This window comes from Erythrolamprus reginae, chromosome 2 (assembly GCF_031021105.1).
Source record: "Erythrolamprus reginae isolate rEryReg1 chromosome 2, rEryReg1.hap1, whole genome shotgun sequence".
NCBI lineage: Eukaryota > Metazoa > Chordata > Lepidosauria > Squamata > Dipsadidae > Erythrolamprus > Erythrolamprus reginae.
The window spans coordinates 73,713,557-73,739,970 of record NC_091951.1 but is presented as its reverse complement, the minus strand read 5'-3'; the positions used below and the strand labels follow the sequence as shown (position 1 = coordinate 73,739,970).

At 40.8% G+C, this 26,414-nt stretch overlaps 1 protein-coding gene across 4 annotated transcripts in view; it reads left to right on the top strand.

The window, feature by feature from the left end:
• The window catches only part of CFAP100 (cilia and flagella associated protein 100), a 34,700-nt gene that overhangs the window by 5,052 nt on the left and 3,234 nt on the right, over positions 1–26,414 (top strand). For all 4 annotated transcript variants that reach the window (XM_070738353.1, XM_070738350.1, XM_070738354.1 and 1 more), the window contains 14 exons: positions 2,024–2,175; positions 4,138–4,221; positions 6,697–6,803; positions 8,565–8,757; positions 10,362–10,429; positions 12,306–12,469; positions 15,633–15,713; positions 17,511–17,680; positions 18,729–18,930; positions 19,838–19,904; positions 21,235–21,386; positions 22,449–22,584; positions 23,612–23,814; positions 25,402–25,495. In XM_070738353.1, coding sequence (XP_070594454.1) covers positions 2,109–2,175; positions 4,138–4,221; positions 6,697–6,803; positions 8,565–8,757; positions 10,362–10,429; positions 12,306–12,469; positions 15,633–15,713; positions 17,511–17,680; positions 18,729–18,930; positions 19,838–19,904; positions 21,235–21,386; positions 22,449–22,584; positions 23,612–23,814; positions 25,402–25,495 — 1,788 coding nt within the window. In that variant the 5' untranslated portion in view covers positions 2,024–2,108. The remainder of the gene's footprint in view (positions 1–2,023; positions 2,176–4,137; positions 4,222–6,696; positions 6,804–8,564; positions 8,758–10,361; positions 10,430–12,305; positions 12,470–15,632; positions 15,714–17,510; positions 17,681–18,728; positions 18,931–19,837; positions 19,905–21,234; positions 21,387–22,448; positions 22,585–23,611; positions 23,815–25,401; positions 25,496–26,414) is intronic.

Sequence of the window (26,414 nt, the reverse complement as noted above, 5' to 3'; positions counted from 1 at the left end):
TCTTGAAAACTTCATTAGAAGAGGCGTTCGTAAGATGAGGTACCACTGTACTTCAAGTTAATTTGTTAGAAGGTTCTGAAATGAGTGTGTTTGAGGTGACATACACCTCAAAGTATCACTGAGAAAACACCTCACAGAATTGGTAACCATTAAGGTTATAGTGATCCTTCCTTCTATGGGTGGATGAGTGTTAACATTTGGGCAACAATTTCCAGCTGCAGATTTCCAGATCCCTTTAAAGCAAGCAAGCTATTTAAAATTGTGGTGGTAAAGATGATTTCTACATATCTTTTCTTTGGATTAGCACCATATTATTGGCCCCCATGCCTATTTTATATGCACGTTTCCCCCTTTTTAAATTTTGTTTTTGCTTTAAAATGGGGAAAGGACATGTCATCCTTTCTGTGGAAAAAAAGTCTTTGGATTTAATAGGCTATGACAATAGTGATACAAAGATAAGGAGTAATTCAGGTTTTTCTATGGTGGGAAAAAACTGAACCTGCACAAAATTCCTTTCTTCTACATGTCATGAAATTGTAGAACATTATTACTGGAAGGAGAATTACAAATCATTCAGACTATTCTACAAAGCACTTGAGGGTAGAACAAGAAGCAATGGGTGGAAACTGATCAAGGAGAGAAGCAACTTAGAACTAAGGAGAAATTTCCTGACAGTTAGAACACTTAATCAGTGGAACAACTTGCCTCCAGAACTTGTGATTGCTCCAACACTGGAAGTTTTTAAGAAGATGTTGGATAATCATCTGTCTGAAATAGTGTCGGGTTTACAGTATTTTATTTATTTTATTTATTTATTTATTGGATTTGTATGCCGCCCCTCTCCGGAGACTCGGGACGGCTAACAGCAATAATAAGACAGCGTATAACAATAATGCAATACTAAAAACAATTAAAAACCCATTATAATAAAAAACCAAACATACATAGAGAGGTACCATGCATAAAATTGTAAAGGCCTAGGGGGAAAGGGTATCTCAATTCCCCCATGCCTGGCGGCAGAGGTGGGTTTTAAGTAGCTTACGAAAGGCAAGGAGGGTGGGGGCAATCTCTGGGGGGAGTTGGTTCCAGAGGGCTGGGGCCGCCACAGCGAAGGCTCTTCCCCTGGGTCCCGCCAAGCGGCATTGTTTAGTTGACGGGACCCGGAGAAGACCCACTCTGTGGGACCTAACTGGTCGCTGGGATTCATGCAGCAGAAGGCGGTCCTTGAGATAATCTGGTCTGGTGCCATGAAGGGCTTTATAGGTCATAACCAATACTTTGAATTGTGACCGGAAACTGATCGGCAACCAATGCAGATTGCAGAGTGTTGGTGTAACATGGGTTTCCTACCTAAGCAGAGGGTTGGACTAGAAAACCTCCAAGGTCCTTTCCAACTCTGTTCTATTCTATTCTATTCTATTCTACTCTACTCTACCCTACACTACTCTACTGTACTCTACTCTACTCTAGCCTGCCCTACCCTACCTACCCTATCCTATTCTGATAACATCTTTCTGAAGAAACAGGAGTGACATTCAAATTTCCCCCCTATTGGTTCTGTGGGCATGGCTTGGTAGGGTGTGTTATGTGACTGAGAGGGTGTGGCCAACTTGACACCACTCATGGCAAAGTGGGGCAGTGGCATCCCACCAAGCCACATCCACAGAACTAACAGAAAAGTTTGGCTAAGTCTTCTAGCATTCAATTTGGCTGCTTCTTGCCTCCTCCTCATGTTTACTCTGTGTGTGTGAGCCCGAGAAGGAATGAATGGGCGGGACAGGGCTAATCAGTGGTACAATTTAGCGGTTCTCTAAACTGCGCATAATTGCTGCCACCGGTTCTACAGAACCAATCCAAACCTGCTGAAGTCCACCCTGCTCAAGAACAAAACGGATGTCCTGTGAAACAAAGCCCACCATCATTTGCAACTGTTTACCCCAGTCCCAATTTTAGTTAATGGGAGAGTTCTTTAAAATCTTTATTACCGTTTAACAAAGGATTCCTTATACACATCTCTTCATAGGCCAAGGTCCAGTGTTGCATCTCAGGACAACGGTTCACCAGGTGGGAATTTGTCAGCCTTCTTGTTAAGCTAAAACATTCTCAAGATGTCTGGAGTCTCATTTGCCCCTTCAAGTCCATCTACTGGCTCAGTGGACTCTGAAGATATCTACAGTAAGGCTCCTTTTTTTAAATTTCCTAGAATTTAATGCGTCCTTCTTTTTACAGTTGTAAAATTCATGTTATAGTGTGTGCAGCTTCTGAAGCAGAATACAGACTTATCCTTATTGTGTATGTAATATAGATTGTTCCCTTTGAAACAGCTGACTTCATTGATAGTCGGTTTCTTTGGAATTTAATACCTGGAGCATAAACTTATCCCTGGTTGAAGTGAATACTTTTTGCAGGTCAATTAAAAAAAATCTGTATGGTTATACTCAGAGGCACTAGGTTGTTTATTGAGAATTTATGTTCAAATGACTGTGTGTGTAAGAGAGAGAGAGAGGGAGGGAGGGAGAGAAAGAAAGAAAGAAAAAGAGGGAGAGATTGTATTGTCAGGAAGACTGTTTTTTTCTTAATCTTAAGTATATTGGAAAGGAATGATATTAATGAATGTGACTCTGTTCCCAGTCATCATCATCTTCATTTAACGACCCCATAATCCTTTGTGAGGTACAGTCTGGGAAACTGAATGGAGCTGACGGAGTGTTTTAATGGCTGGATGCCCTTCCTGTCATCAATGTTGAATTTTGTACAGCAGATATATTCTCAGTGTGCCCACTGGGAATATCTGCCTCTACTTAGGATCGAACTCACAGCCTCCTGATTGTGAGATGAAAGCTCCACTTCTAGGCTACCGCACCACTCTTGACTCTGTTCCCAATGATATATAAAAAGTGCCCAAACAAATTATTTTTTTTTTATTTTTTTATTATTTAGATTTGTATGCCACCCTTCTCCGTGAACTCGGGGCGGCTCACAACAGGCATAAACAGATCATACAAATCCAAATAGATTCAAATACATTTAAATATTTTAAAAAGTTTAAAAAAGAACCCCGATATACTAACAAGCACACACACAAACATACCATACATAAATTGTACGTGCCCGGGGGAGATGTTTTAGTTCCCCCATGCCTGACGACAAAGGTGGGTTTTAAGAACTTTACGGAAGGCAGGGAGGGTAGGGGCAGTTCTAATCTCCGGGGGGAGTTGATTCCAGAGAGTCGGGGCCGCCACAGAGAAGGCTCTTCCCAGAGGCCAACCGGCATTGTTTAGTTGACGGGACCCGGAGAAAGCCCACTCTGTGGGACCTAATCAGTCGCTGGGATTCGTGCGGCAGGAGGCGGTCTCGGAGGTATTCTGGTCCAATGCCATGAAGGGCTTTAAAGGTCATAACCAACACTTTGAATTGTGACCGGAAATTGATCGGCAACCAATGCAGACTGTGGAGTGATGGCGAAACATGGGCATACCTAGGTAAGCCCATGACTGCTCTCGCAGCTGCATTCTGCACGATCTGAAGTTTCCGAACACTTTTCAAAGGTAGCCCCATGTAGAGAGCGTTACAGTAGTCGAATCTCAAGGTGATGAGGGCATGAGTGACTGTGAGCAATGAGCCCCGGTCCAGATAGGGCCGCAACTGGTGCACCAGGCGAACCTGGGCAAACGCCCCCCTCGCCACAGCTGAAAGATGGTTTTCTAATGTGAGCTGTGGATCGAGGAGGACGCCCAAGTTGTGGACCCTCTCCGAGGGGGTCAATAATTCCCCCCCCCCAGGGTAATGGACGGACAGATGGAATTGTCCTTGAGAGGCAGAACCCATAGCCACTCCGTCTTATCCGGGTTGAGTTTGAGTCTGTTGACACCCATCCAGGCCCCAACAGCCTCCAGACACCGGCACATCACTTCCACTGCTTCGTTGACTGGACATGGGGTGGAGATGTAAAGCTGGGTATCATCAGCGTACTGATGATACCTCACCCCATGCCCTCGGATGATCTCACCCATTAGTTTTCAGTCTTCAATCATTGAAGTATGGTAAGCGCTATGATGCTAACACGTCTTAGCAACTTTCCCTATAATATAACTTATTTCTGGATAACTAAATAAAGTTTGTTATTTATTGCATCAGAGTCACGGATATTATCTAAACAAACTGGAGATGTGTTTACAATACCCTCTTCTAAGTCCAGCTCTAGACCAAGCACCAAATCATGTAAGTCTCTCTTTTTAATTGTTTACTATCAGTTCCCAAATTCCATTATGCAAGTAATCATCAGTAGATCATTGAGGAATTTTAATACAATAGATCAATTTTTGGAATTACCGCACAACAGAGGAAGCTATTGCCATTTTAGCAACTTTAAGCAGATAATTACCATTCTTGCATGGTGACTCTCAGGACCAGAGAATCTTCCAAATCATGTAGAGTGAATGTATTTTGATGTTCTCTTGGGTCTGAAATCTAATTCATGAACATAAAAACCTTCCCTGTGTAATCCTCCCCATACCTTTGAAATTCTTGCCAGAGCATCTTGAAGTTAGACTGGAGAATAAAAGAAAGAAGAGATAAAAAGAAAGTTGTTTTCACAACCAAAGTTTATCGTGTGGCAAATAATAAATTGTCTTAATTTTAAATGAGGCTAAGTATAGATCTAGTCCTAATTTGGAAATAATTTGGACTAAATGCTTGAGATTCCATTAAAATGTGAACACAACACTACTGTATCCAAATCTCGTTTCTGATATGATATGTTGCAAGATTTCCCAAACGTTTTTTAACATGAAATGGGATAGCTCGCCACAGCCAATTTGCCATGGCCAATTTGCTGGGGACAATTCAGTGCTTTATTAATCATTTTAATCAGTTAATTTTACTATTGGTAATCACATTTCATTGAAATGGCTGTAACTCTTGTATTTCTGGATTGCCTTTATTTTATTATTATTGGCCACGGTTCTGTCTAAATGAATTTACCTTTTGTATTCATTGAATTGTCCTGCGATGAGTTGGCCATGGCAAACTGCCCAGTCATATATATCGCGTATTATATTTATATCAATATACCAGGGTGATCCGACATAAAAAACATATATATATATATGTTTTTTATGTCGGATCATATAGCCCCTCCCTGGTACAGAGCTGAAGGGATCAGGTCTGGTGGCTCAGCTGTTAATTCTCTGCTTTACAAGGCAGAAGCTCCCCAATCAAATCCCAGTAAGGGTGTGGCTAGCTGATGAGGCCAGAACAAGGCCGAAATGGTGCCATCCTAGTCTCCCTTAATTTTAAAAAAATTTCAGCAAAAAACATGTGATATATATATATATATATAATACAGTGGTACCTCGAGATACGAGTTTAATTCGTTCCGGACCTGGGCTCTTAAGTCGAGCAGCTCTTATCTCGAACGACTTTTCCCCATAGGAATTAATGTAAATAATTTTAATTGGTTCCAGCCCTCAAAAAACTCACAAAGTTAGTCTAAATTATGCAGAAAGACATGTTTTTAATGAAGAAATGTACATGTACATATAAATGAATAATGAAGTTTCTTTCACTTAACTTGTAAACTTTCTTAAACTTTTAAATTTACATATGTTCAACTTCTCTGCCACCCAATCCTGTAGGACAGAGGTCCCCAACCCTTTTTGCACCAGGGACCGGCTTTAAGCGATCAAGAGAGGAATGGGTGAATGAATGGACGGAGGGTGGGAAGGAAGGAAGGAAAGAGGGAAGGGACAGGAACAGAGGAAGGAAGCAAGGAAACTTATGAAAGGGGAGAGTAAGAGAGGAATGAGTGAAGGGAGGGAGGGAGGGAAGAAGGTGGGAAGGAGAAAGAAAAGAAGAAATAGAGGAAGGGAAGGTAAAAGAGAGAAAGAAAAAGAGCAAGAAAGAAAGAAAGAAAGAAAGAAAGAAAGAAAGAAAGAAAGAAAGAAAGGGGGAAGGGACAGGAACAGAGGAAGGAAGCAAGGAAACTTATGAAAGGGGAGAGTAAGAGAGGAATGAGTGAAAGGAGGGAGGGAGGGAAGAAGGTGGGAAGGAGAAAGAAAAGAAGAAATAGAGGAAGGGAAGGTAAAAGAGAGAAAGAAAAAGAGCAAGAAAGAAAACTGCAAGCACCCCCCCGAGCCCCCCAGGCCGGCTGCAACCTTTTAAAACATGCGCGCCACTTCGCAGCTGTCTCCTGAAGCCGAACGCGGAAGTTAGCGTTTGGCTTCAGGAGACAGCTCCTTGGCGCTTGTATCTCGAATTTGGGCTTGTAAGTAGAACAAAAATATCTCTCCCCTCCCAGCTCTTATCTCGAGTTGCTCTTAAGTAGAGCAGCTCTTATGTCGGGGTTCCACTGTATACGATATACATAACTGGGCAGTTTACCATGGCCAATTCATACACACACACATATCTACTGGGCAAAAAAATAAAAGGAACACTCAAATGACACACCCTAGATATGAATGAATGAAATATTTTCATTGAATACTTGGAGTTATATTCTGTTGTTTAAGTGTTCCCTTTATTTAATGCTAGGGCAAGCAAAGCCAAGAGCACCACCCACCAACCTTCTTTCATTCTTTTTTTGCCTAATCGGGCCCACTTTGGTTATTCTTATTAATTTCCTTGTTATACTTGGAAGACATAATGTTGCTCAGCTATTGCTTTTCTAATATTTTTTGTTTGTTGGTTTTGCAGCTGCTCCTCGAAACACAGACTTGCTGTTGCAACAAAACCCATTCAGAATCCCTGCAGATATTGATATTTTTTTGCTGCGAGATAAACAGAAAGAAAAAGCCAGGATGGTATGTAGAAAATACAGGATGTTTCCAAAAGAAATTCTTCCCAGCCAGGGCCAGTCAGAATGCTGACAGTGTGATGTGCCCTCTTCCCACTGAACTGGTGTACTGCGTACTGTCTCATTGAATTAAGAGATTTCATAGCAGAAATAATGTCATTATCCATGCAATATTATTTTCACGAGTTAAGGAGAATCTCTGAGACATTTAGAAAAACTCTGTGTATTACAAAAGATACACCAATGTTTCTGTAAAAGTGTCAAAAGTGCAAGTGGGAATCGGATTAAAAAAAAAAAAAGCTACAGGTGATAAGAGGATTGAGTGTTCAGACAGCATAGATAGAGAGAATCTTCTTTCTCCTAAGATTGGAATCCACGACTAGCCAGTGAAAACAATTGGCTATGCTAGCTGGAGATTATAGTAACTGGAACTCAATCCAACTGGAGGGCAACTGGTTAAGGAAATCTGATCATTGTTTTCTTTATGTAGTCTTGCTCGGCACTTAGATTAAAGAAATGTGGAATAGCAGCATCAAAGCTACTTTCATAGTAAGTTCTGAGAGGAGGATGCTATACCCCATTTTTATAGAGAACCCCAGGTATGCAGTGCAGTGTAGGGTCTCTTGCTTGAGTAGGGGAGGTTGGACCAGAAACCCAACTTCCAACTCTTCCAACTCTGCTATTTTCTATATATAACTCAGTGATTGCGAACCTTTTTTGGCTCAGGTGCCAAAACAGGTGTGCGCACACACAATAGCATGCCATTGCGTGTCCACATCCATAGTAAATCCAGTAGGTGGGTGGGTGGGTGGGTGGGTAGATGGATGGATGGATAGATAGATAGAAAGATAGAAAGAAAGGTAGATGGGTAGGTGGGTGGGTGGGTGGGTGGGTGGATGGATAGATAGATAGATAGATAGATAGATAGATAGATAGATAGATAGATAGATAGATAGATAGATAGATAGATAGATGATAGATAGATAGAAAGAGATAGATAGATAGATAGATAGATAGATAGATAGATAGATAGATAGATAGATAGATAGATAGATAGATAGATAGATGATAGATAGATAGAGATAGATAGATAGATAGATAGATAGATAGATAGATAGATAGATAGATAGATAGATAGATAGATAGATAGATAGATAGAAAGGTAGGTAGGTAGGTAGGTAGGTAGGTACATACATAGAAAGAAAGAAGATAGATAGATAGATAGATAGATAGATAGATAGATAGATAGATAGATAGATAGATAGATAATGTTCTTCCCCTATGCTTGCACAAACCCCCACACTGCCCCCAGTGCATGCACACAACTCCCCACACTGCTACATAAGCGCACAGGCTTCTCTGAAACCTCTTAACTTCCGGTAGGCCTGTTGGGCCATTTTTTGCTGTCCCCAGGGTTCAGGAGGCTTTGCTAAAATCTGGGGAGAGCAAAACGGGCCAAAAATAAGGCTGAAAACCAGCTGACTAGCATGCACATGGGCCCTGGAGCTGATGCCTCGTGTACCCTCAGATATGGTTCTGCGTGCCACCTATGCACCTGTACCATGGATTCTCCATCACTGGTATAACTGATCTCGTGGAGTGAATAATTAGCTCCAGTGTTACAAAATACAATTCTATTTTTGACCTCCTGAGCAGCTGCATTTTCTTATACAGTCCTTTATGCTGGAGATAGAATTTTGCTGAGGCAGCCATCTTGTGAGGCCTCCGATAATGAAGGGAGCATTTTACCAACTCCTTCTTCCTTTAGGAGCGAGAGCGACGGAAGACTATGAAAGTCCACGAGAAGATGACTTACTCCACTCTGCAGAGTTCCAAGCAGACAGGATTCAAGAGAGCAATCGAAATGGAAGAAGAAGCTGAGGACAAGGAGTTACTAGCAGAAGCGGAACGACTCAAAAGTCTCAGAGAAAGCATGTCCTGGAAGATAGCAATTACTAAAGGTAGTTGAGGAAAGCATTCAGATCCTAATCTTACTTTATGTTAGATATAAGTGCAGGAAGAAGGGGACAGATGCAGTAGTAATTCAGCACCTTTTATTTCCCTAGCTCAGGGGTCAGCAACCTTAAAAACTCAAAGAGCCATTTGGACCTGTTTCCCAGAGAAAACAAAACACCGGGAGCCACAAAACCTGGGTGGGCGTGGCCAACTCAATGTCATTGTCACTGAGTCACATGACACACACACCCAGCTTTACTATCCAGGTTTTGTGGTTCTATGTTGTCTATGAGAAAATGGTATCTCTCTCTTTTCCCTCTCTCTCCATCATTATGTTCAGAAATGTTGAAGCTACCAATCCCACACCAACTTTAGTAAAATAGAATGCATTTTGCAAGCAAACCTATCCATAAATTGAAAAATATTTCACAAAAACAGGGGGGGGGGGCTCATTTCATCAGCAAAATAAACCAATAAGCATCATTTTTTTCAGTTCAATTTTCATATCATTATGTTCAGAAATGTGTATGCTTTACTTTAGTAAATTTGAACATATTTTGCAAGCTAAACTATCTATAAATTGAAAAAAAGTTCACAAATGAAGGGGGGGTCTGCCTTTTATAATTAAAAAAAAGCAATATGCATACTTTTTTCAGTTCAATTTTCATATCATTGTGTGCAGAAATTTTCAGACTACTTTCCAAGTGAAAAAAGTTTTCAAATTGACCAAACATAAGCACTTCAAATGAAGAATTTTCGGTCAGGGTGATCCAGGAACAGTACAAGTGTGACTTTTTTTTTCAGCAAGAAAGAAACCCCCCACCCCCCAAAAAAAATTCTCATAGAGAGAACCCCTGAAATGATGAAAAGTCATGAAATTTCAAGTTTCAGATATGCAGGGAAAAAGTTTTACAGGGCCTCAAACTTTGATTTCGGGTCTCACAGACCCGAACAGCACAGCAGGGTTTTAAAGGGGAAAGTACGGACTCTATTTTTATAGGATCAGCTTAAAATTCACTTTACATCTTGACCATAAATAGGAGTACAAGATGAATCATTTTTTCGTAAATCTCTTCCAAATGTTTCTAAAACACTCTGTAATATAAATGAGTTTCACTAGAGCTTGGATGTTTCGGATGGGCTTTTATCATATGCCATAGGGTCATAGCATATGGAAGAAGTTTTTTATGGGCACCAAATTCTACAAAAGCCTGCTGTTCCCAGAAATGGTATCTGCTGCTGTAATGCACGATAGTCAGCTGCACACCTAAAACCTCCCTGATAAGAAGATGGCGCTGTTATTTATAAATGCTCCGAAAATAAGATTAAATGAAACAAATAGAGCAAAGATAAATAGAAGAGATGAAGAGCAGTTTCACATAGAAGCGAAACACTTTTAGTAATGGAACAGGCCAGTTTCTAAATACGGGGTTGATAAAATTGTTGGCTGCAAGGGTCTCTCAACCAGCTCAAATCAATGGAAAAAGAATTTGGAAGTTCTGCTAAAAACATTGTCCTCTCACTTCACTGTGACGTGTTGCATTTGGATGTTGCGGCTTGCATGGGTGCACCCTTTTCTTTCCTCCTTTCTTCTTTCTTTTCCCTCCAGATCAGGTTGTAGAGAGAGAGACCATGCATGACTACATCGATCAGAAACGGCAGATGTTCTTGCTACAGGTATTTCATTTTGTTCTAGTGGTGTTGCCTGCTTGGGCTAGTGAAGGGGAGCTTGGGATCTGTACTGGGGAAAGCTGGGATCAAGTCGGGTTTTTTGGCCATCAAATTCACTGGAGGGCCTTGGGGAAAGCTACTCTTTCTAACCAAATTGTTGCGAGGATAATATGAGAGGAACCAGCACCAGTCTGATTAATAATAATAATAATAATAATAATAATAATAATAATAATAATAATAATAATAATAGAAACTAGTGAAATACGAAGATCTAAAAATCGAATTGCAATGACTGGCATAAGCCGGTGAAAGTGGTCCCAGTGGTACTTGGCACGCTGGGCGCAGTACCAAAGGATCTCAGCGGACATTTGAAAACCATTGGAATTGACAAAATCTCCATCTGTCAATTGCAAAAGGCCACTTTACTGGGATCGGCAAACATAATTCGCTGCTACATCACGCAGTCCTAGGTGCTTGGGAAGCGCCCGACTGGTGATGAAATAAGAAATCCAGCATAGTGATCTCGTTTGCTGTGTTGTACTGACATAATAATAATAATAACAACAACAACAGCAGCAGCAGCAAAATAACAATAACAATAACAATAATTTATTAGGTATGTATGCCGCCTCTCTCCGAGGAATGCTTTGAAAAGGGGAAGCATTAAATGAAGGGGCTTCATTGCAACTCAATGCAACTTTTAGCATGAGGAATCATTTCGGTAAATTGCCTGGTGGAAGATGGTAGACGGCTTATGCCCATGATGGCAAACCTATGGCAGGAGTGTCAGAGGTGGCAAGCAGAGCCCTCTCTGTGGGCACACGCACCATTGCTAGCTGCTGTTCTGGCTTCCAGCATGTATGCATGCCGGCCAGCTGGTCTTCATGCACGCTGGAGCATCAGAAACCCAAAGACCAGGTGGGCGGCATGTGCTTGCTGGTCTTTGGGTTTCTGGTGCTTCGGCATGCTCTTGGACGCATACACATTCATTCCAGTTTGGGCATTATGAAATTCTGTGTCACCTATCTCTCGTAAATGGTCGTTATCTGTTACAGGTCTTTAACAGTTTATCTGTTAAAAAGAGAAAGATAGAAATCATTGAACAGTTTGGGAGTAATAGCAAAGATGGGTAGAAGAGATTTATTTATTTTATTTATTTATTCTATGCCACCCAATCCCAAAGGACCCAGGGCGGCTTACAACAATATAAAGATATAAATACAATAAAAAAGAAGTCAAATATGGGAAATCTAAAACTGTAAACCCCAGTTAAAACCCATAACTCAATCAATCCAGGCAACACACATGCATACCATTCAATGTAATTTGACCATGGCAGGTGTCATGGCCTGCCAGCAAAGCCAGGTCTTCATAGTCTTTTGGAAGGCCAGTAGGTTAGGAGCAGTACGGGCATCATGGGGGAGTTGGTTTCATAGAGCTGGGGCAGCCACACATTTGTTTGTTTCTTTGTTTGTTCGTTTATTCGTTCATTTATTTATTTGATTTTTTTATGCCACCCTTCTCCTTAGACTCAGGGTGGCTTACAACATGTTAGCAGTAGCACTTTTTTTAACAGAGCCAGCATATTGCTCCTCATTTAACCCATCTCAGAAGGATGGAAGGCTGAGTCAACCTAGTTGATGGAACCTGGAGGAGGCCGACCCTGTGTGATCTTATTGGTCTCTGGGAGTTATGCAGCAGGAGACGGTCCCGTAGATAGTCTGGCCCTAAGATGAAGTGCAGTTCCACATAGAAGCAGAATTTTTTTAGCAATGGAACAGCCAGTTTCCAAATTATGGAGGCGGTAGAATTGTCCATGGACTGAAAAGAGACATTTACTGGGCCTCCCTTTCTCAATCATTTTTGGCTTACATTTCAGTACGCTGTAACTGTGAAAAAAGATGAAATTCAGAAACTGGAAAATCTGGCAGTGGAAGAAGAAGCAAAGCTGGAGAAGGCTGAGGAAGACTTGGAAAAGGACGCTGCCATGTTTGACGAGTTCCTGAAAGAGAATGACAGAAACTCTGTCCAAGCTTTGAAAATGTAACACTGAAACCACAGGATCTATACTGTAGCATTCGTAGACATTCTCAAGTTCTGGGGAAGTTCTACAGTTTTCAGAAGGAGGCACAAAATCTGCCACTAAGTATTGCAGGAGATTCCTAAGAACATTTCTGCAATCATATTGAAGGGCACTTGATATTTTGGGGGGGAAATCTCCCAGGGCTATAGGGGGAATGGTAGGGTATGATATCAGAGAGGGAGAAATTGCAATGTTGGTTTTGTTTTCTTTTTCCTGATACCTTTTGTAGGCAGTGTTCTCTCTAATCTTTTTGGGGGGTGGGCGGAAAAGTATAGTGTCTGAGCGGCAGTCCCTTTGGGACTGGGCGGCACAGAAATAATAATAAAATTTCCCTCTTGGCTTCTGGGCAGGTTTGGAAAACTCTGAGTTGTTGATGATTTTTAAGTGAGCGATTGCTCACTGCTCAGCTTAGAGGGAACTATGTTTGTAGGATTAAAATTTAGAATAGAATAGAATAGAATTCTTTATTGGCCAAGTGTGATTGGACAAACAATGGATTTGTTTTTGGTGCATATGCTCCCAGTGTACATAAAAGAAAAGATATATTTGTCAAGAATCATTGAACAAAATATACTGCTCAAAAAAATAATAAAGGAACACTTAAAGAACACAATATAACTAAATCAAACTTCTGTGAAATCAAACTGTCCACTTAGGAACCAACAATGATTGACTATAAATTTCACTTGTCAGCACATTCAACTTCGTACAGAACGAAGTATTCAATGAGAATATTTCATTCATTCAGATCTAGGATGTGTTCTTTGAGTGTTCCCTTTATTTTTTGAGCAATCTATAATAGGCACTATTAGGCAGCTAAAGGTTGAAATTATCTGACACATCTTTTTATAACTGGTCTGAAAGGGGTAGTCAGAGATGCTTGGTGAACTAAAAGAGTGGCTTAAGTGATGCTCACCTTCTATCTTAAGACTGAAGAATAAATAATTTCCAGAAATGACATTCTGATTTTCTAGTTTCAACAAAACACAGCAGCTGAGAGAGGGGTGGTGGTCTCTGCAACTTCAGATTACTGTAGAGGGTCAAATCACCGAGCATGAGTTGATTTATTTATCACTGAGCATGAGTTGATTTATTTCTATACTATTCTTTTTTTTTGTTTAACAAACACAAGAAAACCCAACTACAGTGGTACCTCGAGATACGAGTTTAATTCGTTCCGGACCTGGGCTCTTAAGTCGAGCAGCTCTTATCTCGAACGACTTTTCCCCATAGGAATTAATGTAAATAATTTTAATTGGTTCCAGCCCTCAAAAAACTCACAAAGTTAGTCTAAATTATGCAGAAAGACATGTTTTTAATAAAGAAATGTACATGTACATATAAATGAATAATGAAGTTTCTTTCACTTAACTTGTAAACTTTCTTAAACTTTTAAATTTACATATGTTCAACTTCTCTGCCACCCAATCCTGTAGGACAGAGGTCCCCAACCCTTTTTGCACCAGGGACCGGCTTTAAGCGATCAAGAGAGGAATGGGTGAATGAATGGACGGAGGGTGGGAAGGAAGGAAGGAAAGAGGGAAGGGACAGGAACAGAGGAAGGAAGCAAGGAAACTTATGAAAGGGGAGAGTAAGAGAGGAATGAGTGAAGGGAGGGAGGGAGGGAAGAAGGTGGGAAGGAGAAAGAAAAGAAGAAATAGAGGAAGGGAAGGTAAAAGAGAGAAAGAAAAAGAGCAAGAAAGAAAGAAAGAAAGGGGGAAGGGACAGGAACAGAGGAAGGAAGCAAGGAAACTTATGAAAGGGGAGAGTAAGAGAGGAATGAGTGAAGGGAGGGAGGGAGGGAAGAAGGTGGGAAGGAGAAAGAAAAGAAGAAATAGAGGAAGGGAAGGTAAAAGAGAGAAAGAAAAAGAGCAAGAAAGAAAGCTGCAAGCACCCCCCCCCCCGAGCCCCCCAGGCCGGCTGCAACCTTTTAAAACACGCGCGCCGCTTCGCAACTGTCTCCTGAAGCCGAACGCGGAAGTTAGCGTTTGGCTTCAGGAGACAGCTCCTTGGCGCTTGTATCTCGAATTTGGGCTTGTAAGTAGAACAAAAATATCTCTCCCCTCCCAGCTCTTATCTCGAGTTGCTCTTAAGTAGAGCAGCTCTTATGTCGGGGTTCCACTGTACTGATATTTTCAGAGTTACAAAACTGCTAGGTAATCCTGAAGCTAGTTAGCTAGATGTCTTCCACTTCCCACCCAGACTAGCAGAAGGTTTTCCGCAATTAAAAAAAAAGAGAGAGCTCATATTGAAGTTCTAGAATGGAATCTGTGTTGACAGTTTAGGAGAGCTACCTTCTCTGTTCTCTAACTAACATATAGGCTGTCCACTCCCCACCTTAAAGAGAGTGTTTATCAGACAGAAGTCAATTAAAAGGTCCAAAAGAAATTCACAGGTAGATGAACGTTGCAGTAAAGCACTATGACGTGCTACATAAGTCTAAGTGCTATGGCTAATATGATCCCACCACAGTTGACCATGATAAAGAGGGCCAGCCTTATGTCATCTAATGTGTCAAACCATCTTGACTTGAAAATCATCACATTCTACATATTCCTCAGCCAAATTAGAGACAAGAAGGAAAGGACAGGGGGAAGGAGAGGAATGGAACAACACCAGGAAGAAATTTATATCTCCCTAACCATTGGGATGCGGTGGCTCAGTGGCTCAGTAGCTAAGACGCTGAGCTTGTCGATCAGAAAGGTCGGCAGTTCAGTGGTTCGAATCCCTAGCGCCGTGTAACGGACTGAGCTCCCATTACTTGTCCCAGCTTCTGCCAACCTAGCAGTTCGAAAGCATGTAAAAATGTAAGTAGAAAAATAGGGACCGCCTTTGGTGGGAAGGTAACAGTGTTCTGTGTGAATCTGGCTTTTAGTCATGCTGCCAACGTGACCATGGGGATGTCTTCAGACAACCCTCGCTCTTCAGCTTTGAAACTGAGATGAGCACTGCCCCCAAGAGTCAGGAACGACTAGCACATATGTGCAAGGGGAACCTTTACTTTAACCATTGCCTCTGATTTTTCATGGTGGCCTAAAACTTTGAGATCTCCCTTAATACTGACATCACTTATGTCCAGTCATGCTGTGCAGATCATTTCTGTCTTTATTTCTTCTTTCTTAGTGCTGAAAAAGAAACCAAAGCAAAACTGGAGAAAATAATTGAGATCCGAGAATTGACCGCGCAAATGATGAACATCCAAAGGTAGCAGTTACAGAAGATATAATCCAGGGTATATTTTCCTTCCTCCCTGTTTCCCTTTCCTGGATGTCCCAATGCAGTTAAAAGTACACTAGTTGTATAAATCTTTATGACATGCTAAATGTTTATGCTTGATAAATATTAATTATATGCCTCAGTTATGAATAAGAAGATTTTATAGGTTTCCTTTTGTTTCTCTCTGAGAAGATGGAAATAAATACTTGATTGGAATGTATTAAAATTAAAAATTAAAATTGCTATTGTTCTTCTAATTCAATATTAGAATGAATTGGACTTGTTTCAGGAATTATTTTAAAATAAAGCACTCCCCTGAAAAACTAATGGTGTTTTTGCTCCAAATGTTGCGGCCTGGAAAGGTTCAATTATATTGATCAGTTGATCAAAATCAATTAACATTTCATTTTTAAAAAATGGACTTCCTTGAATTAAGTTTGACCTTGCATGATTACATAGATACAGGAATGTTGTCTTCTTGGCAAGAATGTGAAAATAGTTTTCCATTATGCTTTCCAGAATGGATTTTTTTTTTTTACTACTGCTCTGGGAATTGACAATCACCAGTTGACGATACATTTTAAATAGCCATTCTAAGCACTTGCCGATTCTGATCTTGATGACTTGCTAGGACAAATTTCATTTAGCCTTGTCTGAACCCCATTTTTAGAGGCAGAAGAAAAGAGAGTCAATGGAGTTTTTGTTTGTTTGTTTGTTGGTTGGTTGGTTGGTTGGTTGGTTGGTTGGTTGGTTGGTTGATTTCATTTGTATGCCGCCCCTCTCTGAAGACTCAGAGAAACAAATCTAATATTAAAAGTCTAAATAACAATTTAACATTAAAAGCTTAAAAACCCCATTATTTAAAAAGCATACACACAAACATACCATACATAAAACTACATAGGCAAGGGGAGATGTCTCAATTCCCCCATGCCTGACAGCAGAGGTGGGTTTTAAGAAGTTTATGAAAGGCAAGGAGGGTGGGGGCAATCGGAGTCAAGGTCCGCCCGGATCCGAGCGACTTTATCAGCGAAAAATGTGTTAAAGTCCTCGGCACTACTCTGCAAGGGCTCCCCAACTCCCCCCTGATTAAGAAGGGAGCGGGTCACCCTAAACAGAGCGGCCGGGCGAGATTCCGTTGATGCAATCAAGGCGGCATGATCTTGCCGCCTTGAGCGCCACTTTGTAAGTCTTAATATCAGCTCTTACAAGTGTTCGATCGGATTCGGACTTACTCTTCCTCCATCGCTTCTCTAGACAGTCATGTCAGAGGGATCCCAGCATTATGGTAACAATATAGGGCCATAAAATAAATGGCATCAGGAAAGAGATAGCTCTCTTGACGGACCAGATTCTTCTCATGACCAACCCACAAAGACAATCACACATAAGTATGCCATATGCTTTTTATGAAGATGTCCTAACTTCAGGCAATGCAAAAATGTTGTTTATCTTCTACCAATAGCATTCAGAGTAAAATTAAGGGATATTTTAGGGATATTCATCCATCCATCCATCCATCCATCCACCCATCCATTTATTGTAGATGTTATCTTCTTGCAGTTTCACTTCCCAGTACTCTTACTGTCTCTTGGTGTCTTATCCAGCATTCTCTAGGTCTGAAAAAAAATTATGGCTAACAATTTATTTTTCCTGGGAATATGTACTTGGGGTGAAGAGCTTTGTACCCAATATCTATCCCAATTTTCTACAGCAGTGTCCTTTGGAAGTACCACAGAGTAATCTCCATTTGCTCTTGATGCAATGACTGTTTCTTTTCTTCAGTGAGATAGCCCGGTTTGAGGACACTTTGCAGGAATATGTGGTGTTCAAGGATTTCCTCTACCAACTATCTCCCAGAGAATGGTGGGAAGATCATGAAAGACGGCGGATGAAAAGAAAGGCATATAAACTCAATTCTGAAAATAAAGAGGAAAAATCACTACAGTCAAAAGGTAAGCACTACCATAATCCCAAGACTGTGTGTGATTCTCAGATCTGCACAGAAATAACAGTAGATCTTCAGAAGCGGTTGCTGAACATCACCCATCTTCAGAAGAAACCAACCAGAAGCAAAGCCACATGATATAATTACAGAAAATAAAAATAATAGTAGAGAACTTCCAATTTAAACAGGTAAATTCTACTATCTTTTCAAAATAATTGGTGTTAAAGGTGCTTCCATTCATGGCTTTTTCCATTTTTTAAATTATTCGGTTCTTCAATTGTTTTAAACAAATGCATTATTGATAATGCTAAAAATTGTTATATCTAGAGCATGACAAACTTAATACTCTTGAAATCTTAGCTTACAACCCCAAACATCCACAAAAATACATATTAAGGAATTTGTCAGGCCTTAAACCAAGACTGACATGTGAGGATTCATCCAAGCTGAGTTCTTTATTGTTTCATAAAATCGTACCATAACCGAGCACTGTGCTATCTGTACCTACAATGTACTCTTTTAACTATTATCAAGGGACTTGTCTTGTCTTTCTTTCTTCTCACATAATATGTGAACTTGATTGCCTCTTACTTCTCTGGAATGCACTCCCTCACTCCTGGAAATCCATCTCCTTATACTACATTAAAATTTGCCTTTAAAATATGTATTTCAGAGGACGTATTCACAGAGGTGTAAATAGAGAGACGGGTGTTCTCTTTCCTTTTGGCTGCATTAGAACCAAACTTTTAGTCATGAAAGTGTAAGGGGCATGCATAAGTGCACTTTTGTGCCTACCATTCCTGTCCTAATGTCTTTTTATCTTTTCTATCTCTACTCTATACTTATATTATGTTAAACATACTACAATAAAATGCTATATCTGTATGACAAATAAAATAAATAAAATGAATAAATAAAATAAAATAAACAAATGCTCCCATCCCTCTTTCTGTCATGGCTTACCAATAATAGTCTTTTCCTCCCCTTTCTCTCCCCACCTTAAATAGTAACATTCAAATGGGGATCACACAATTAATAGGCTTTTCTGTATTCAGGTTCAGGGAAGGACATTCAAGAACTTCAAGACAAAGGTCGACGTCGAACATTAAGCATAACAAAACATTCTAGTTTTGAAGTGACTAACCCGGAACCTCCCACTTCTAGATCGCCAAGCCAAATTTTGTCTAGAAGAGAATCTTACAAAGTAAACCGAGTAGCATCTAGGCAGGCTCTAAAGTCTCAACAAAGCAGAAAGCCGTAAGTATGTCGGGGAAGTGAGTTGGGAGAGAGACAGGGAGGAACCAAAAATCACCAAAATTGGGTATTGAATCTCACAGGAAAATATCATTGTATGCTATCTAACAGCAGCAGCTCTTTCAAATTATGCCTTTATTTTGGCCTCTCAAATGAGAATAAATGCAAAGATGTAGGATGTGTGGAGCACTATATATACAGTAAATGTTGGTTGCTTGTACAAGTCAAGCGTTGTATATATTGCCAATTTATATGACATCAGGGTTTTGGGGTTTTTTTCAAACGGAAGTGCTTCTGTGATGAAAGAATTTGCTGGTGACATCACCATTGCCTGGGAGATGCCAAGTTGAGGGCTCCTTTCAGGTCCCTGTGAATTGTCCACTGAAGTGGTACCTATTAATCATTGCCCACTTTGAAACTGCTGGGTTGGCAGGAGCTGGAGCATGTGACAGGAGCTCATCCTCGCTGCAGGAGCAGTGGGTCTTCAACGCGGACATGCCAATTGTCAGCCCAGCATTCTAACCTCATGAGCCACCAAACTCCATGATGATGTCAGTTTACATCAATTTACAACTGACTGCATTTTCAATGCTCTTTACTCTTCCACTCTTCAGAATTATGTATCCTCTGTTGTACAAATAGTTCTCTGCTTTTCCAATGGGATTTCCCTTCTATATTCCCATTTTGAAAATTTCCCATAAAATGTCACACTTCAAAATGGAAGCATGCAGGAGAGAAGGTAGTCCAACCATTAACTGAAAGGAAAACGGTAGTAGCATGTAGATGAATTTAGCAAATTTTGCAAAAGCTAAGGAAGAGTAAATAGAATAGGAGAGAATTCTTTATTGGCCAAGTGTGACTGGACACACAAGGAATTTGTAAACAACTGACTCAAGAATAATCTCTACAGGAGTGTACAGATTGCCGCATCAGAAGAAAAATTAAGTCCAGAATTATCCGATGAAGATGATGATGAGGTCAGTAATTCAATTTTTAAGCATATAACTGCAGCTCAGCAATTAATTGTACATTTTTAAGCTGGAATTCTTAAGGTGAAATAGTATTGAAAATTTTTAGTAGCTTAAAAGGTACTGAAATGCAGGACAATCACTCCATTAAACATTAGAATTTTCCTCTTGAATTTTGATGGCACAATCCTGACACTGTGGAAAATGTGGTTGGGCTTTATACAGATTATGAGTTGCCCACCCTGCTCAAGGTAATCACATGTGGATTATTTATTCAATAATCTACTGAAATAGTTTGAAAGAAAAAGCTCAGGGAACTCTGTCATTAAATAGAGAGGTCAAATGGATTTCAGAGGCCTATCTTAGTATGTAACTTCTAATAGAAAAGTGAACACAAGAACAAGGGGACACAATCTGAAGTTAGTTGGGGGAAAGATCAAAAGCAACATGGGAAAATATTATTTTACTGAAAGAGTAGTAGATCCTTGGAACAAACTTCCAGCAGACATGGTAGATAAATCCACAGTAACTGAATTTAAACATGCCTGGGATAAACATATATCAATCCTAAGATAAAATACAGAAAATAGTATAAGGGCAGACTAGATGGACCATGAGGTCTTTTTCTGCCATCAGTCTTCTATGTTTCTATGTTTCTATACAGTACTTCCTTAGCTGAATGGGGTGTATTTATTGAAGTACAGTACCAAGATATCACAATAGACAGCAACAGAGGATAACTAGGTAGATAGCTAAATAGAGATAGTAGATATTTTATTTATTTTTTATTAAATTTATCTGCTGCCCATCTCACGGTTGAGATGATCATTTCTCCACAGCACTGATAAAAAGTTAGATTATAGCAATCTTAGTGGAAAGAAAATGGTGAAAGAGAGAAAAACAATTATTTCTCTCTTTCGCCATTTTCTTTCCACTAAGATTATCTATAATTTAACTTTTTATCAGTGCTATGGAGAAAGGATTAGCACAGTTTATTCAGGATAAAGTTTGTTTTCCCTCTCAATCTGTACATTTGATTAACTATATGGGAACTCCTTCGGGGGTGGGTTCTACTTACCGTACCTACTGGTTTTGATTGTGATGGAAGTGTGCATCACATCGCACAAAAGACCCGGAAATGATCCCCTGCGCAAAAACCTGCGCTGTGGGTTTCTTCCAAGCTATGGCAACTGGAGGGCTGGTTCGGGAGCGTGGAACGCTGGTCATCACTACCGATTCAGTGACCGGCAGTAAATTTCCACCACTGGTTCTAAAGAACAAGTCCAAACTGGCAGCAATTCACCGCTGAACTACTTCTTGTTAATACTTTCCTTGGCAGATACCTGAATTATTCTTTACAGATCCACAGCAGCTGCTGGAGGTTTTCACAGAGCTGGAAGAACAGAACTTGTCTCTGATTCAGAATTCTCAGGAGACAGAGGAAACTTTGGATGAGCTGAGACACACATTGGATAACACACGTAATAAAATGTAAGCAGTTACAAATGATTGCCTATAATAATTTCTTGCAACACAAGGATGTTTTCTGTTTCTTTCCAAACATGAGAACTCTGTACCCTCCAACAACATGGCATTGGTTTTTCTTCCCCGCTGTTAAAAAATGTCCTTCCCTATATCTCCCTCCAGCCCTAGACATAGTAGCATCTATTGGGAGATACCAAAATGGAAGAGATATTTGTAAGGTTGGCAAACAAGTTCTTCCATTTCACTTTTGAGAATGAAGGATCAGGAGATGTCGAGACACATCATTCATCTTTTTCTGCCAGCTGCTTTATTGCATACATAAATGCAGCCTTGCATATTAAAATATTTTAAATAGTTCAGATTGCCACAAATGTTGGGAGTATCAGCTTTAGTTAAAACGTGCACATGCTGATTTAGACGATAAAACATTGCTAGCAGTAATTATGATTTAAATATTATTACACAACATCTTAGCATAGAGAGCCAGTTTGGTGGGGAGGCTGAGGTGCTGGTTTAGAAGCCAGGAGACTGTAAGTTCTAGTCCCACCTTAGGCATGAAAGCTACCTGGGTGGTCTTGGGCCAGTAATTCTCTCTCAGCCCAACTCATTTTAAAGAGTGGGTGGTCTTAGGCAGGTGGAGTGTTCCCTCAGTAGCCCACCTCCCTTGGTCTTCCCCAACTTGAAATACCTCATGTGCACTTAACAAGCCTCACATTCGATTAACAAATGTGTGGGCGAAAGGAGGGAGCGATCCTGTTCAATGTACAAGATTCACTCCCACGAATCCTCCAGTTACGAATGTAATGAGCAGTCTCCACTACATTCGTAACTCAAGGATTACCTGTATAGAGGGGCTAGGAAAATTCAGGACCTGGGAGTTGAAAAATCATGATCTTGCCAGTGGAAAGCTGCTCTCTTACAGCTCCAAAGAAGATGCTTGAAAAACTGGCTTAACCAAGTAAGAACTGAACAGGTATTAAATTAGCTCATCTTTCCAAGTAATTGCATGGTATAAAATTACTCATGTCGAACACTTCCCAAAAATGACTCCATTTTTTCCTGGCTTAGGGATCGTGAAATAGAACAACTCAAACTGCTTGCTATAACTCTGCAAGCCAACATTGTTAAAGAGGAGGAGACGGCAGCAGACCTGGAACTTAAAGCACGCGTCTTTTCTTTTGGAGAGTACAAAGCCGAAGTTCAGGTATGTATAAGATCAAGTCAATTGATAAAGCTTGAACCTGAAGATTAGAAGGTACATACAGAGCCACTGAATGATGCAGATGGGAGATGGTTACTTTTCCTCCAAAGGGAAGGATCATAAGACCTGCTCCACAGTCCACAAGATAACTTAGATTCTCTATTCCAGTGATGGCGAACCTTTTTTTCCTTGGGTGCCGAAAGATCATGCATGTGTGCTATCATGCATGCACGAGTGCCCACACCCATAATTCAATGCCTGGGAGGGTAAAAACAGATTCCACCACCCCCTGGAGGTCCTCTGGAGGCTGGAAGAGGCCTGTTTCCCAGCTTCTGGTGGGCCCAGTAGGCTCGTGTTTCCCTCTCCCCAGGCTCCAAAGGTAAAAATGCCCTCTCCCATTACCTTGGAGGCTCGATGGAAGCCAAAAATGACATCCCAGAGCCTATGTGCGAGCCAAAAATCAGCTGGCCGGCATACACATGCACGTTGAAGCTGAGCTAGGGCAACAGCTTGTGTGCCAGCAGATATGGCTCCGCGTGCCCCCTGTGGCACCCATGCTATAGGTTCACCATCACTGCTCTATTCTGATGTTAGAAACAGTGCTGTGATCTTGTAAAAGGCTAAACTGATACTGGAAATCTCCACCTCATGCCATTTCCGACATTCTCCACCCAGATCCCAAGAAAAAGGTAAAAAGGAGACCTGGTGAAGATTTAGGTGGCATGCTGTTGAAGTCACAACCTTGTTGAAGAAAACAGATCAGATCTGAGCACATCTTAAGCATTTGCATAGCATGTACATGCAATGCTTTGCAATGCTTTACCCTCTGTAGCTCTTCCCATTTGGAGGTTCAAATTCTTTGTATAATAGTTCTTTCCTGCTATCAAGAGCCCCTGTCGTAGCTAGGTTTCTTAAAGACAGTTCAGATGGGAGGAATTTTGAGTTATTAATATAACTGAAAGCTGATGTCAGAGTCCCAATATCTAGATTTCTGAGGCCTGAAAGTTCACTACTGATTCTTAATTGGCAGGACAAAATGTTGGTGAGTTTGCATCGAAAGGTGTTGGAAGTCTATCGTCGCTGCATTGGGGAGAATGAGGCAAACCTGGGCACCTTGCAGATGCTTACTGTTATAGAACATCAGTTAGATGACTTGCTAGAATGCCTTGAGAGGGTGCCATCAGGAAAGATAGAACAAGCTGAGAAAGCCAAAGAGAAAGAGCGAAGGATGAGGTAAGACGAAAACCCTATTCAAGAGTTGGCTCCAATATGCCTTCAACAGAATGATTACATCCCTCCACCTCCTTCTCTGCATCTTCTAGTTAACCTTATTGATGCTATTATTTTTGTTGCCATCAAAACTGCTGTGTAAGCATGGTAAGAGCATCAAAGAGCCCTGGTAGTGCAATGATTACAATGCAGTACTCACTGTTCACTCCAGTTCAATTCTGAATGGCTCAAGGTTGACTCAGCCTTCCATCCTTCCGAGATTGATAAAATGAGGACCCAGATGGTTGGGGGCAATATACTGACTCCATAAACCACTTTACAGCACTATGAAGCGGTACACAGGGGTACCTCTACTTACAAACTTAATTTGTTCCGTGACCAGGTTCTTAAGTAGAAAGGCTTGATTCCCATAGGAATCAATATAAAAGCAAATAATGTGTGCAATTGCGGAAACCACAGGGAGGGTGGAGGCCCCGTTTCCTCCTAGGAGATTCCTAGAGAGGCCCCACGGAGGCTTCTCCCTGCCTTTTCCTGGCCCTGTTTCCTCCCAGGAGATTCCTAGAGAGGCCCCATAGAAGCTTCTCCCTGCCTTTTCTGATTAGTTTCGGAGGCTTGGGTTTGTAAGTGGAAAATGGTTCTTGAGAATAGGCAAAAAAATCTTGAACACTCGGTTCTCATCTAGAAAAGTTCATAAGTAGAGGCGTTCTTAGGTAGAGGTACCACTGTATGAGACTGTGCTATTGTTATTGCTATCAAATGAACTTAATAGTATGACATGGATTAATCTTGTGTTCTTACATGCATAGAAATATCTGGCTTTACAAGTATCATTTGGATGCTTGCTTTTTGTCAATCATACAGGTTTAATAAGGACACGGGAAACTAAGTTTAAACTGCACCAGTGCTTGCAATAGATTATGATAGAAGTAATAAAATGAAGTGTCAGAAAAGCTCCATTTTGCAAAGTACATACTACAGATATTTTGTCAATATACCAGTCCCAGAATCAGCTGAGACAATGAATCAGATAGCATTAACCCTTTTGGAGCCAGTTCTTTATCCTTGATGAGGCTTTCAGTGTAGCCAGTAGCAGGTTCCTACTGGTGCAGTTGACACCATCGCATCGCTAGTGAAAATTGAGCTGCGTATGCAGCTGTCTCTGGCGTGTGAGCATACACGCATCTGAGTGAGATTTTGCTTCTGTGCGTGCGCAGGAAGCAAAATCTCATGAAGGGACACCCACGAGAGATATTTCAGTATTTTTTTTTCTTCCGCGCATGCACAGAAGCAAGAAAAATGCCCAAATCTCAAGTGTGCACTTCCTCGCAAAATTTTGCTTCCTGCACACGCGCAGAAGCAAAATATCACTCATACGCACACGTAGGCATGCCAGAGACACAGAGCTGCATGCTCAGCACACCGGTAGCAGCTGGAGCAGCAACCCCAGCCTGGACGTAACATTATGCGAAGAGCAAAATTATTTGTGGATCCAATGCTCTATATGACACAAGCCAGTAGAATTCTCAAAGATAATTTCGGGCTTATGTGACTTGCAATTGTGACGTTTAACGTGCTCTTTTATTTGGCCAGGATGAGAGAAGAAAAGATCAGGCAGCAGAGACAATTGCAGGAAGAGAGGCTGCAGCGGGCCTTGGCAAGAGCGCAAGCTGACGTTAAGAAAAAGGTAGGTTTATCTCCCGAGCATCCGCTGTTGCATCCTTTTGTGATTTCAGTTGCTCAGACTGTTTTATCAATTCTTCCATCCAAAGCCTTTTGTAATTCCAGTTCAGAACTGTCTATACATGAAGTACCAATAAAGGAGAATATTTGTAGCTCAAGGTTAAAATGAGGGGTCCTTGGTGCTGTTTTGCTTGTTTTCTTGCAGATGTTTCATTACCCAAACGATGTAACTTCATCACTAGCACTGATACCACCTGGGTAATGAAATGTCTGCAAGAAAACAAGCGAAACAGAGAGCACCAAGGACCCCTTATGTCTCCACATGATCAAGAATACGGTCTAACTGGGTTCAATAATTACATTTGTGCCTTGTTTCTAAGACTATACCTTGCAAGCCCAAAGGAATTTTTGGTTAGTAAATAGCAACATATTTTTCGGAGTATAAGATGCGCCTTTGGGTAAAAGAAGGTAAAAATGTGAGTGGGTCTTATACATCGAATGTAGCCCCACCCACCCTTTGACATCCCCACCCTTTGGCCTCTGCTTCCCAGCAATTTACCTCCTTCAAGCAAACAGAACAGAGCTGTTAAGCCAAGCAATTATCAGCTTCCTGACTCTCAGCTGACTAAGGCTGTAAGGCAAATGAAATTGAAACTAAAGTGCAGCTTTAGCTGCAAAGAGGCAGATTTTTATTTTGTTGTGCTAATCAATTGCTGAATCTGGATGCGAGGTCAGTAATGACTTACAGAATGTTCAAATTATTAGACTTATTTTTAAAGACTGCTTTATTATTGTTCTAGACAACTTAACAAAATGAAGAATGCTTGGTGGTATTGTATCTTCTTTTAAATAATAGAGAATAATGTATAGTTTCCAGAAAGCCACATCAGTTTTAAAGATCTGTAAAAGTATAATCTGAAATT